The 14530-nt window shown below is 43.5% G+C and overlaps 1 protein-coding gene across 6 annotated transcripts in view; it reads left to right on the top strand.

Annotated features, from left to right (window-relative positions):
- LOC115082297 overlaps positions 1-14226 on the top strand; it is a 76827-nt gene extending 62601 nt beyond the window's left edge. For all 6 annotated transcript variants that reach the window (XM_029586530.1, XM_029586526.1, XM_029586531.1 and 3 more), the window contains 3 exons: positions 2544-2605; positions 2760-2834; positions 12887-14226. In XM_029586530.1, the coding sequence (XP_029442390.1) occupies positions 2544-2605; positions 2760-2834; positions 12887-13024 (275 nt within the window). In that variant the 3' untranslated portion in view covers positions 13025-14226. The remainder of the gene's footprint in view (positions 1-2543; positions 2606-2759; positions 2835-12886) is intronic.
- Positions 14227-14530: the final 304 nt, after the last annotated feature.

Genomic DNA, 14530 nt, shown 5'->3' with positions numbered 1-14530 from the left:
TAGTTATAGGGAAATTCAATATACGTAAATTTTTTTTCCTTAACACGTTATCCATATTCTCTAATTGCCTATATATCATTAAAGTATCCTTCATAAATGCAGATCCCGATGTCTGAATAGTCGCTACTTGTGTAGCAGTAGCCACACTAGTTGCTTCTAGATCTTTCAGTCTCTTTTCGTGTTCCCCTAGGGCTTTCTTAGTATCCGAAGTAAAAAGAGTGGCCTAGTTCATGGATTGGACTAATCTCCTATCCATGTTAGTTACTGCCCGCCATACATCAGTTAAAGTAATATTTTCAGGTTCAGTTATAGTTGATCCCAAATTCGTGAGGGGTCCTTCATTACCCTCTTCTGCAGTATTTTCTCCTCCAACTGCTCCCATAACCATATCCTGAACTTTGTCAATTACCCCTGGTACCTGGGCCGTTTTTATTGCCAATTGGGGGGAAGCCTCGGTAGCACCATTGGGCTCCCCTCCTACCAGGTTTGATGTGAAAGTTTGGTTCTGGGGCGGACTCCCGGAATCCCCTGATGAAAAAGATATCTCTGTAGCCAGCTCTCTCAAATTATAACTCCCCCTCCGTTGAAGGTGAGCATCCATGGGGCCTCGAACTTCTTTTGCCGTTGGCGTTGAGGTTTTTACCTTCCTCTTTCTCCCCATTAGATGGTAATTTCTGCCGAAGAAAAAAAACGCCCAGGGGCGCGCCCCTTTGGCAGCGCGCCGGTGGCTGCGCGCCGCTGTGGGACTCCAGAAATACCCACAGCAGCTTCCGCTGACGTCGGGGTGGGCGGAGCTCAGGTCTCGCACGGCTCCCTCCGGTGTTCCTCGTCCTGCAGCCCCGTTTCCTCCTCTCTCTCTCTCTCTCTCTCTCTCTCTCCAAACGGCGGCTCCCAGGTAAGCGCCACTGTGGGACTCCAGAAATACCCACAGCAGCTTCCGCTGACGTCGGGGTGGGCGGAGCTCAGGTCTCGCACGGCTCCCTCCGGTGTTCCTCGTCCTGCAGCCCCGTTTCCTCCTCTCTCTCTCTCCAAACGGCGGCTCCCCTCCAGAGTTTTATTGTGCATTGAGTGAAAAAGAATTTTCTCAGATTAGTCTTAAATGTGCTACTTGGTAACTTCATGGAATGCCCCCTAGTCCTTTTATAATCCAAAAGTGTAAATAACCGAGTCACATCTACTCGTTTAAGACCTCTCATGATCTTAAAGACCTCTATCATATCCCCCCTCAGCCATCTCTTCTCCAAGCTGAACAGCCCTAACCTCTTCAGCCTTTCCTCATAGGGAAGCTGTTCCATCCCCTTTATCATTTTGGTTGCCCTTCTCTGTACCTTCTCCATCGCAACTATATCTTTTTTGAGATGCGGCGACCAGAATTGTGCACAGTATTCAAGGTGCGGTCTCACCATGGAGCGATACAGAGGCATTATGACATTTTCTGTTCTATTAACCATTCTCTTCCTAATAATTCTTAATATTCTATTTGCTTTTTTGACTGCTGCAGCAAACTGAGCCGACGATTTTAAAGTATTATCCACTATGATGCCTAGATCTTTTTCCTGGGTGGTAGCTCCTAATATGGAATCTAACATCGTGTAACTATAGCAAGTGTTATTTTTCCCTATATGCAACACCTTGCACTTGTCCACATTAAATTTCATCTGCCATTTTGATGCCCAATCTTGCAAGGTCCTCCTGTAATGTCACAGTCTGCTTGTGATTTAACTACTCTGAATAATTTTGTATCATCTGCAAATTTGATAACCTCACTCATCGTATTCCTTTCCAGATCATTTATATATATATATTGAAAATCACTGGTCCAAGTACAGATCCCTGAGGCACTCCACTGTTTACCCTTTTCCACTGAGAAAATTGACCATTTAATCCTACTGTTTCCTGTCTTTTAACCAGTTTGTAATCCACGAAAGGACATCGCCTCCTATCCCATGATTTTTTAGTTTTCTTAGAAGCCTCTCATGAGGAACTTTGTCAAATGCCTTCTGAAAATCCAAATACACTGCATCTACTGGTTCACCTTTATCCACATGTTTATTAACCCCTTCAAAAAAATGAAGCAGATTTGTGAGGCAAGACTTTCCTTGGGTAAATCCGTGCTGACTATGTTCCATTAAACCATGTCTTCTATTTGCTCTGATTTTGATCTTCAGAATAGTTTCCACTATTTTTCCAGGCATTGAAGTCAGGTTCATTGGTCTATAGGTTCCCCGATCACCCCTGGAGCCCTTTTTTAAATATTGGGGTTACATTGGTCACCCTCCAGTCTTTGGGTTCAATGGATGATTTTAATGATAGGTTACAAATTTTAATTAATAGATCTGAAATTTCATTTTTGATTTCCTTCAGAATCCTGGGATGCATCTGGTTACTGAGGCCACTGTTGGAAATAAGATGGTGGACTAGATGGACCATTGGTCTGATCCATAAAGCCAGCTTGGCCATTGTGTTCTTAGCCTTGCTTGGGTTGGAATTAATATTTATGGTGTGCACGCTATGCTTATGACAGCTTTTTATTTTGTAATTAGATACAGGCAACAGAATTCTGGAGTCAATTGAAGAGACAAACAATTGTCAAAAAGAGGCAAAGGTGAGAACTATTTAGTGGGAAAATAATTTTGAAGTGAAATCTATTTTTTAATTTAGTGTTGGCAAGAAATTACAGGGGACTGTAATTTTGGGGTAAGATTGGATAGTGCATTGTCTGGTATGTTCATTTTTCTTGATATTTTCTTTTTATTCAGCTGCTTAGAGAGAATCTGATAAAGGAATTAAAAAATTTCAGTGAGACAACTGCAAAAAAAGTGGCAGAATTGCAGGTAAGAGACAAGCTACTTGACTTAGGATCTCAGAGATAGAACTGGGGATGTTTGCAATTGCAAGTTTCTTAGCGTGTAGCCAGATGGACTTGGGACCAATGAGTTATGTTCCCCTGCCAGCAGATGAAGATGGAGTAAGGCTGTAAAGCTGACATCACAGTATGTATACCCCTGCCGTGACCTAAGCCCTCTTGTATTCTCAGTCTCCAGCAGATGGTAGACATACCTCTCCCTATGGAGAATGTCGTACCTTTTTAGAAGGAGAAATTTTACATTCAAAATTTTAGAAAATTGAGCCCTGCTCTACTGCGGTGATACCTAAAGGTCCCTCCCCCAGCTGAGAATTCCTGAGGCAATTTCCGAGATCTTTCAGAGGTGTGCCTTGGTCCAGTAGCCGGCTCCCTGCATGGACTTATGGAGTGGTGGAAGTATATCTACAGATCTCAGCCTCCCACTTCACAGGAAAAGACAACGTCAGAGCAGATTTTCTAAGCAGGGAGAGTGGATCCAGGAGAGTGAGGGCTGTTGACCAAAGCATTTACATCCAAATTTATTTGGATTTCTGAATCACCTAACACAATAGGCCTAGGCGATGAACATCTTTACATACATAATCATAAAATAAAACAGACAGTGAATGGTCATAAAAAATAAAACAAAATTAAAACAGCACATTGCAATCTGGAATCAAATAAAACCAATAAAAGCAACTAATAAATATAACTCTGTAACAAAACAACTTTTTTCTTTTAATTCTGAAATGTAACTTAAAATAAGCCAACTTAAAAAGAAAGGTCTTAATTTCTTTTCTGAAATTCTTAAGTGAGTCACTTTGTTTGAAGTCAATGGGAAGTGAATTCCAAAATGTTGGATCTGCAACTGAGAGAGCACTCTCGTGGGTATTATGGACTCGAGCAAGACGGGGAGATGGAATTTCCAAGAGCCCTCTTTGGGACAAACGCAAGATTCTAGATTGATAAAATTTTAAAATCACATTGGCCCAACTGCAAGCGTTTCAACTGATAGATTGCTGGGGCCCCCCATCAATCAACATGCTAGCCACATCTCACAATGCAAAGATTCCTCTATTCTTCAGTTGCAGAAGAGATTAGTTGTTCCTGGGAGTTGACGCTCTTTTCCAGATCTGGCCGGAAGGCAAGTTGCTATACCCCTTTCCCCTGTGGCCCCTACTGGGCAAGGTCATTTACAGAATCGAACTCCACAGGGGACCAATCCTACTAGTAACTCCAGATTGGTCCAGGCGTCCGTGGTATGCTGACATGTGGAGAATCCCTTGTGCCTCCCACCATACAGGGACCCTGTTGCAGCAGGGACTAGTCCTTCACGAGGATCCAACTTGATTCTGACTTTTGGTCTGGTCCTTGAGAGGGCTCACCTGATGAAGCAAGGATATTCAGCGGCGGTAATGGCCACCTTACTCTAAACTCGGAAGTTCTCCATGTCCCTAGCGAATGGGCGGGTCTGGAGAGTATTTTGAGGCCTGGTGCAAAGAACACTATCATTCCCCGCCCCCCCCCCCCCCCCCCGGACGGTCAGAAGATGGCTTGAATAAAAGTTTGGTCCTTAATTCCTTGAAGATGCAGGTAGCAGCTCTCTCCTCTTTCAGGGGTGATGTGAATGGGGCCTCCTTCTCAGCTCATCCTGACATGAACCGTTTTCTGAAGGAAGGTGAAGCACCTTCAACCTCCCTTACAGTTGCCCATCCCCTTGTGGAATCTTAATTTAGTACTGGATTTTTTTGGCAGGCCCTTCCTTTCGACCACTGCGCTGTCTTTCCTTGCATTTATTGACTTTGAAAACTGTGTTCCTGGTGGCTATATGCTCGGCATGCCACATCTTTGAACTGCAGGCTTTTGTCATCCCGGGAGCCATTCCTTCTGAAGGCTCCAGGGGCATTGCAGTTACGTATAGTTCCATCCTTCTTGCCCAAGGTAGTATTGGAGTTTCATTTCAATCAGTCCATTTCGTTTCCATCCCTAGATAAACTCAAGGACACGGAGGAATATAGTCTCCTCTGTCATTTGGGCGTCGAGACTCCTAGTGTGGTATCTGGAAGTCTCAGAACCAGTCCGAAAGCCTGTTTTGTCCTTCACGGTGGAAGGCAGCAGGGTGAACCAGCTCTGCAGGCTTCCATAGGTCTCTGTATTAAGGAAGTGGTCACGAGTGCCTATGTGGAGGCTGGAAAGCCATTGCCTTCTCAGGTTAGAGCTCATTTCACTAGGGCTCAGGCGGACGTTTAGACTGTCGCCTGTCGCTGTCTTCCGAGCGGCAACATGGTCCTCCTTGCACACCTTCTCCAGGTTTTATCGCCTGGACTTACAGGCCCAAGAGGATGCAGCCTTCGCATGGATGATGTTGACCAGACTGCGGGCAGCCTCCCACCCCAATCATGAGTAGCTTTTGTACATCCCATTGGTTCTGAGTCCATCTACCTACACACTAGGAAAGAAATAAAATTATCAGGTAAGTAATTTCTCTTCCTTAGTGCAGACAGATGGACTTGGCATCCTGCCCTCAGCTGCCCAAGGACCGTGCCACGGATTCTTCCGTGGAGTGAGCCTCAAATCCAAGGGATTACGGGTGAGTTTTCCTCTAATCTCTAGATTAGGGTGCTTTATATTCTTACTGGAGTTCAGTGTTTATGGTTGGTTGAGTACAGTTACGGTTATCCATTTTTAATTAAGTCCTTTCACTAGAATGTCCACAGTGGCTTTTGAAAAGAATACTGGAAGGCTGAGGTCACGGCAGGGGTATATGTACTGTGATGTCAACTTTACAGCCTTACTCAATCTTCATCAGCTGGCAGGGGAGCTAACCCATTGGTCCTGGTCCATCAGTCTACAGTAAGGAAAACAAAATGTTATAATGGAGAAATTACTTACCTGATAATTTGAGGAAAAGTAATCGTAGTCTTAGTTTATATGAATGGGAGAACTTATTCCTTGAAAACAAACACATCAGCCAAGTGAACACGTGGGTCACATGATTGACAGAACAGACTTTCAACAGTCTTTTTTTTTTTTTTTTCCTAAGCATTTGTGGGATTTCCTGCACCATAGCATTCCACCTAGATTTCTCTTTATCCCCTGATGGTAGTGGACATGACTCCAGCTTTGCCACTAAACTTGTCTATTACCTCTTGGTAATACCACCAAATTACCTGCTTTGTAGAGCATTCATGCTTTTCCTACATCAGGATCTGCACAGGGCTGAAATAGTATCCCTCCTTTTGCAGACTACAGTGGTCAAATGTCTCCCACAACATCTAGGGCAGTCAAAAATCAATCTGGCTGCCATATTTTGCAACACCTGAAATCACAAGTTTTTCCCTGTCACACCCATCAGTACCCCATTCCAATAATCAAAAGTGGCATGAGTAGTGCTTAAGCTATTGTTCAAAACACCTCCCCACTCATTTTGTTCTTTATTTTACGATTGTTAATTCAATGTTGGCTTCTCTACTCATTCCATGGATGTGACTTCACAAAAAATTATATTGCACAAAGATCTTTTCCTCCTCATCCCCCAGACCATGCCAGACAACTGAGTTTTTTCCCCCTACTAGCAGATGGAGACACAGAGAAGAAAAGCTTTACTGGTTGCTTGGTACATAAGCCAGTGTACTATCTGCAGGTCTTCAGTAACTTTGTCTCCAGCAGATGGTAAAGGTGTAAAGCCTGCAGTTAGCTGCTCTGGAAAAATTGCTGCCAGGAATGACAGATCCTTTTGGGGCCCTTCTTTTGGTTAAGTAGGGGTGAGCAGGGGGTTGGTGTCCCTTGGTCAGCTTGAGTTCCAGCACTAAGGGGATTTTGCAAACCAGGGGAGCTAGGTCCCTCAGGCCCTGCCTTTCTGAGGGCATCAGTCTGAAGTTGGGTTAAAAAGAAAAAAAAGGGGGGGGGGGAGCCTGGGTTTCTCAGGCAGACTTGGTGTGAGGGAGCATGCTGTTCAGTGGGGGTCCTGTTTTTTATATGGGGCCACATGTTTCCTTCTGTCTGTGGCCAGACACAGCAAGTACAGTGGCAGCATGGATGTGGCACAGGAATGCACTAAAAAATTTCTAGCGTATGGAAGATGCCAGGGCTCAGCTCAAGCCTACAGTTTGTGAAAGGTTTGTTACAGAAGTGTGGAGTTATGTTCCGGAGAACCCCTCCCAGGCGCTGATATTGGGGGGGGGGGGGGGGGGGGGGAGTCAGCTTCAAAGAAAACTGGACTTCCTGGGGAGCTAGGTCAAAGCAGGGAAACTGTGGCAGCCATTTTAGATTCTGCCATGTTTTTGGAAGACTGCAGGGAGTGTCACAGGTCTGCCAGGTGTTGGCTCTAGTGGTCAGTTGTATGAATGCATGGGGGGAGGGGGAGCCTAATGGACCATCTATGCAAGCAGACTTGGAGCATGCTAGAGGTAACGTTTTAGCACAGAATTTTTGCTTCTTATGCTTAGGGCTGGCTTTTTTTTTTTTTTTTTTTAAAGCAAGAAAGAGCTTTTAGTCTGGGACATGAGCATAGGGCTTTATCAGGGAGACCCTGTCCTCTATCCCTAGCTCTGGGTGCCACCATGGTGGTGATGGCATTGTTGTATGATGAGTGGCTGCCTTCTGGGATAATTCTCTAGGTAAGGATACAGGGGTAGCTCTAGATGATACTGACAGACTCAGTTGGGAAGATTGCCATTCAAAGGCAAACTGCTCTTTGGAGAGGATTTGGAAAATCTACTCAAGCATTCCAGGGATGCCAAGACTCTTACCAGAGGATAAGCCTCTGTCTCGAAGCAGTTTACTGTGATGCCTAAGTTTCACGAGGCTAGGTGTAACTGCCCAGGAAGAAGATTGTTGATGCAAAGGTCCCAGTTTGGTAAGCTTTGCCCTTTCAAGGTAGCTGGAAGACTGGAAAAGATGGGGCTTTTGCTGGTTTGGCAGCACTCGAGACTCTGGAACGGTTTCTTCGATTGGCAGTGGTCCTGGTGCCAGAAAGCGAGCGGGGTCAGGGTCGCTATTCCATCTATTTTGTGGTTCTCAAAAAGGAAGGCATGTTCTGGCCTATTCTGGATTTGAAGAAGGTGAATACATTCTAAAAGTGCCTCATTTTCACATGGAAACGGTTCGGTTACCACTGTGGTGTGAAAAGGGAGTTTCTGATGTCTCTGGACCTGTCTGAAGTATGTCTGCTTATTCTAATGCAGAGGAATCAAACATTCCTATGCTTTGTGGTGTTGGGAGGTGACTTCCAGTTTCAGATACTGCTGTTTGGATTTGCAATAGCCCCTTGCACGCTCAAAAATGGTAGGGGTTGTGACAGTGCTGCGAAAAGGAGTCATGGTGCATCCTTATTTTGGACAATTAGTTAATACAAGGGAAAATTGTTAGCAAGTGATCAACAAGGTGGTTGGTCTGCTACAGGAGCTCAGCTGGGTGGACATTTTCTTTTTCCCAAGGGCAAGTTTTGTCCTTAAGTTTTGGAGTATCTGAGGGTGCATTTTGAGACTTCTTGAAGGTGTTTAACTAAAAAGAAAACTGAAGCTCAGGCACATTTCACGGCTTGTAAGTACAGTGTCCCAGGGCTTAGAATTATCTACAAGTTCTGGGCTCCATGGTTTTGTCATCTGATCTCGTCCCTTGGGCAATGGCTCATAGGTGCCCTTTGCAGAAAGCCCTTATCTCAAGATGGAATCTGCAGTGTTAGGATTATAGGGTCAGGCTTTCCCCTTCAGGAGGAGACCACATTGAACCTGACCTGATTGCTCTTCAATCAGAATTTGTCCAAAGGGATGGACTTGGAGCTTCCAGATTGGATAATGGTGACCATGGATGCCAGTCTGAAGGGCTGGCGAGAGCCCTCTGTCGAGGGCAAACTTCTCAGAATTTTTGGAGTATAGGAGGTGTCCTGGTCCATCAGTTGCTTAGATACGGGGGGATGATATAAGGGCCCTGATGGCTTTCCTGGTATAATTAAGAATCAGGTGTCAGTTCGGTTGGACAAGATGACAGCAGTGGCATATGTGAACAGGCAGGGAGGCATGAGGAGTTTGATGGTGGCCTTGGAAGTGAGTCATTTGTGTCAGTGGGGGAAGTGTCATGTGAAAGCTCTGTTGGCTTCATACACAATTGGGGTGGAAAATGTTCAGGTGGATTTTTTTAAGCAGACATGTCCTGAATCCTGGCAAATGGGAGTTGTCAAAAGAAGCTTTCATGCTGCTTAGCTTAGAGTGGGGGACTCCACAAGTAAATCTGATGGCAGCCAATATACTGTGGCTTTTCAGCTGCAGATGAATTAGGAGCATAAGACCTGGATACACTTGCTCAACCTTGGCCTCTCAATTCTCAGTTGTATGTGTTCCCTCCATGGCCTCTGCAAACGATTCTTTGGATTGAGACACATCCAGGAACGATGATTCTGGTAGCTCCAGAAAGGCCCAAATCTCCTTGGTTTACAGATTTGATCAGATTATGAGCATACCTGGGAATTCTCCGGGTTTGACCTGGAGACTCCAGAATTTTAATGGAATTGCCAGGTCTCCAGGCCAACAGCTGTAATCGCTGGGTGTCCTACTGCTGCTTTGTTAGTGAAGCAGCCAGCTTAGAAAGCGTCTGGCCTACATGGGCCAATTGCCTCCTTCCTTTTCCCTGCCCTGTGACCAATCAGAGGCCTCCTTTCTTCCTGAGCCTGTGGACCAATGCAAGCAGGAAGGGAGGAGGCCTCAGATTGGCCTGTAGGAACAGGAAGAAGGGAGGATGCCAATAGCAGAAGCAGCAGTAGAAGATGCTGCTGCTATTGGCTGGAAGAAATCTTCCTATCAACTCCAGGAGGAGGTTGCTGCTACTGGTGAGTTTGGGGTGGGGATAGGTAATCAGTGAGGGAGGGTATTTGTGCATGTGTGTTTATGTGTGTATGTATCGGTGGCAAGCCAGAATACTGTCTCATCCTTCCCCGTACCCATTCCAAGAATGCTGAAGGGGTTTCTTTGCGCTCTTGTATTTCAAAAGCTTTTGCTGCATTCTGATTCCTAGGTACCGCTTCCCTCTGTCTGCTGCCTCTTTATTATCCCATCAGGGGTCTGTGTTAGGGTACTTTTGTTCTGCGGGGACTGCCGCCCCTGCGTCCCCAGGTGGGTGCTCTTTCCCATATCCTCATACCTGCCGCTCTAATCATAGCTCGTTCTTCTCCAGTAAATAAGATACTGAATATTGACATCAGTTCTGCCCATGTAAATATATTAGGGCCCCAAAAATTATCTAATTGATCTGCTAACCCACTTGGATCATCTAACAAGGATTTCATTTCCTTTTTAAAGTTTCTCACTTCCCCACTAGAGAGAGGATTACTCATGTATCCAATATCTATAGGTACCTCCCTCAGTGGATACAGGAGGTCTGGTTTCTCCGGCTTTTCTGATCTTTTATCTTTTCTCCGAGCTCCAGGTCCCAGAGGATCTGGGAGCGGATACTGCTTTAATTCTTTATCTAGCCCAGAGGCACCACTCTTTCCCCCCCCCCCCCCCCCCTCCGATATTGAGTCAAGGACTGTTGAAATCAACAGGACGAGACTTCCTTTCCTCAGTCACCGGTCCCCGGTGTCTGCGATGAAGTGGATCCAAGGCGAGCCCCCAGCTGATATAAACAAGTAAACAAATCTTTCTTGGAAGGAAGGAGAGTGAAAACAAGTTTAGTGAAATAGTAAGTGTAAGCTTTATTCATGAACTTGCAAGCACGGGTGTCTCACAAAGTAGGCACAGCCAGAAAAGCTAAAGCATCTTTTTGTACATTTTTTTTTTTTTTTTTAAATTTTTCCCCTCCCCTTCCTCAAGTTGCTTAACCTATCTGGTGCTTCCATTTCAGTCCCAACTTTGCTTCAGACACCTCTCACGTGTTACCTACTTCTAAATATGGGAATATCACGCTTCTGTGTTCTGCTTCAATTCCCTTTTTTGCTCTAACAGCAATTTTGCTGCTGCCAGCCTGTCCTTGCTCTTATCTATTCAAGACATTGCATTTAGAAGAACACACACACACTATTCTTTGTCCCAAAACACACTAATAGGAAGCGAGAGAAGGAGTGTTGGACTGTGCAGCTGGGCTTGTTTCTAACCGCTTCTAACTACTAGAAGTTTCGCTAGTTACCTTTACTTTATAAGTAACCAAAAATTAGAATATAAGAATAAAGAAATACAATTCTATTTCTATACTATATTACCCTCTAAGAGCAACATTAGTGAGACCTTGCTCAGTTTCTTTGTTCCATTTTGAGCAGTCTGTTGAATTGCCACCTTTTTGAAGGTCTGCTTTAGAGACAAGCTCTCTCAGCTCAAAAGCTTGTATGTTCCAGATGTAAGTAGGGTGCGTCTTCGTTATTTGAAGGTGAAAAATGGGTTTAGGAAATCAGATCTGTTTGGACATCAGAAAGGGGAGCATGCATTCAAAACGATTGCCAGATGGATTAAGCAGATTGTCTACTTACATTTCTAAAGGCTTAAGTCTTGAGGGCCTCAAGTTGCACTTTGAGGGGGTTGTGAGTTTGTGAGTGGAGTTTCAGTTGTTGCCACAGTATCTGGAAGGCAGCAATGTGGTCCTTGCATACATTTGTGGCACTACAGATTGAATGTGCAAGTATCCGAGGCTTCTACCTTCGGGGTGGGAATTCTACAAGTGGGGTCTTTCAGCTTTCCTCCCAGTTGCTTGGGTAGATCCTAATTGTCTGGACTGGTCTGCAGGGAGTGATGAAGGAAAAGAATTGGTTTTTACCTGCTAATTTTATTTCCTCAAATATTCCCAGACCAGTCCAGAATACCACCTGTTCATGCTTCCGACTGTTCTTCTCTGTGTGTGTGTGTGTGTGTGTGTGTGTGTGTGTGTGTGTGTGTAGATTAGATTATGATTGCGTATTCATCTGTTCATTTCACCCTCTTATAGTTTAGCCTTCCCCTTGCTTGTGGTGATGGTATTGGTTACCTTGGATATTGAATTACTGAGAAACTGAAGATTGTGTTCTGGCTTATAAACCTGGCAGACAGTAAAGCTTTTCTGTCTCTATCCACTGATAGGGAAGAAAAAGTGTTGTCTGGACTGATCTTGGAGTACTTGAGGAAGGAAAATTAGCAGGTAAGTCTATTTTTCCTTTGAACTTAGCACAGTAGCATGTCTTTGTGTCCTTGGCATTGTAAAGTTTTTCAATGAGCTGAAGGATTAGGTATGTATATTTTTTTTTCGAGGTGTGATTTGGATTTTAGGATTACTCTTACCTACAGAGCATTGAAGTTTAAACTACTGAAATTATTTGGGGGAAATAATATGAAAAAAGTGTGAGTACAGAAGTTAAATTTGGCATTATTGCATCATAACATGGTTTCAACAATTGGGAATTACTGCACAGTGATTGTGAATGTCAATTTTTGATTGATCCATAATTGCAGATTTCTGGTTTTGCTAATATCAGATCATACAACTATTCTAGTTGAGAGTTGGAATAGTAGAGTAGCTGAACTGATCTGAGATGCTAGAATCTTATATAATACAGGATCATGTATACAGGCCCTGTCATGGACAATTGAATCTTTTAGAAATTCCATCTGTTCAACAAGCACACTTTTATATAGTACTCGGGAGACCTCCTTTTCCATTGCCGCACCTGCACAATGGAATCTCATTTCATTTGAACTTACATCTTCGGATGATGTGAAAAAATTTAGACAGTTATTGAAAGAGTATTTACTCTGACATGCATACAATATATTTTAGAGTGGTGTTAGCAGAATAAATCCTCTCAAAGATGTGAGGTTAATGATATATATGTTGAGTGACTGATTATTCATTCCATTTATATGATATTGAGCTTTATTGTTTCTGTGAAACATATAAAAATTGTGTTATTCTACATGTCAATTTTATGTTTTTATTATGTATGTTGATGTAAATCGCCTAGGCCTCTTTGTGGTAGGCGATTAATAAATTTTAATAAATGAAATGAAAAAAAGGAATATGTTGGTTAACCTAGTAGACATTCCTGTTTGAAACTTGAAGTTATGTAAACTCTTCTTTCAATAGGAAATCAAATCTAAGCAGCAGGCTGCTGAGGAGGCAGGACATCGTTTCCTGGAGGAATATCAAGCCTTTCTGGAGGAGATGAAACACTACCAATTGTCCCTAAAGCAAGGAGAATGCCTGTTGGACAACAATGGTTAGAGCGCAAAAAGAAGCAATTGCTGCGATTTGTTTGTGTTATTGGAGGCTTGACCTGCAAAACCTCTCAGTCTACAGAATGGGTTTTATTTTTTCAAAAATGCTAAAGACTGGGAATGGGAGACAACTGGATGGTATAGTTAATGGACAAAAACAAATTTCATCTGTAAACAGTGGTAAACAATCATGGTCTGTCAACCCTTTGGAAACGTACATGAACGGAGCAGGTGCCTCTCAAGTTAAAATGTTTGCTGCTTTTGCAGATAACGTTAGGGATTCAGAGGACATATAAAATGGAATTGCCTTCAGACACCTGGAATGGGGGTGAAGCTCACTTGTCAGGCAGCTCAATCTCCCCAAGCAGTATCTGTTCTGTAGAGGGAATGGATGATTTTGGTTCAGCACCTTTTAGAAGTAAACACATTTACTAAAATACTTTACCTGCCTTGAATGCTGAGCCTTTTAAAAGGGTACAAGAGGGAACTCTCCTGATTCACCAGCTTGGCTGTTTTGTGCTGGAGTTTGAGCAAGACTGAGCTTCATCCTTTAGCCTTGTAGCTTTCTCCTATGCATTTCTTACGTCTGGGGGGGTCTGTGGTCACACCCACTGCTTGTCCTTTCTCATTCTTGCTCAGTAGGCGAGAACTGACCCTGTTGTCTTAGTGCTGTAGCCTTCTACTCCCATAACTTTTGGAATAAATAGAAAACCTTTAAAATGTTATAGCTTAAATACAGATGTCGATGCAGTATTATGATTTTGTAGTCAGCAGCACACACATTCTCACTAGCTAAACAAGCAGGAGGAGGCTCGATTTGCAGATACATTGGGAAGAAACTGAAAGAAAAATGTCAGCCCCAAGCCCAGTAGAAACTGAGCAAGAGGAAAATACCCCTGAACAACCAAATGAGATGTATAGAACCTTTTCTAGGGGATGTATTGAAGGCATTTTCCCTACTTTGAATGTGTCTGCAGCAATACTGCTGTAATATATTTTGGCCTGCTCTCCTATGCCCTTCCCCCTTCATTTTTTTTCAGTTATTGCAGAGAATCAGTCTCCTGTCCTGTGCACTTGAAAGTAAAGTCTTAGTAGATAGTTCTTGTATTCACATGTTAATATAAATATCTGTTTTATTTTCTTTAAAGAGCTTTTACAATTTTTTTCATACAGATGGCAACAATAAAAATTTTCTCTCATTAAAATGCCCATGATCTTGGGAGATTTTTATTTAAAAATTCCGATTCTCTTGCTTTCTCCATTGTGTTTTGTAGTCTCTGTGTTTCTTGTTGGTAGCAGCTTGACCAGTGGCACTTCTGTTGTGCCTTTATTTTTATTTAATCTTAGTTTTATATACTGTCATGGCTTTTGTGTGCCTGCTGGCTCCTTCTCCTCCGCAGAATCACTGCCCTAGCTCCTTTCAAGTTTGGTCGCAGTTTGGCTGGTTTCTCTGGGAATATGAGTCTGAAATGCCGGTTATGTTTTTGGAGGTGGCTTCTTCAGGATCTTGGTG

This window comes from Rhinatrema bivittatum, unplaced genomic scaffold, assembly GCF_901001135.1.
Source record: "Rhinatrema bivittatum unplaced genomic scaffold, aRhiBiv1.1, whole genome shotgun sequence".
Lineage (NCBI taxonomy): Eukaryota > Metazoa > Chordata > Amphibia > Gymnophiona > Rhinatrematidae > Rhinatrema > Rhinatrema bivittatum.
Note: the sequence above shows the minus strand (reverse complement) of the source record. Positions and strands in the feature narration are given on the sequence as shown.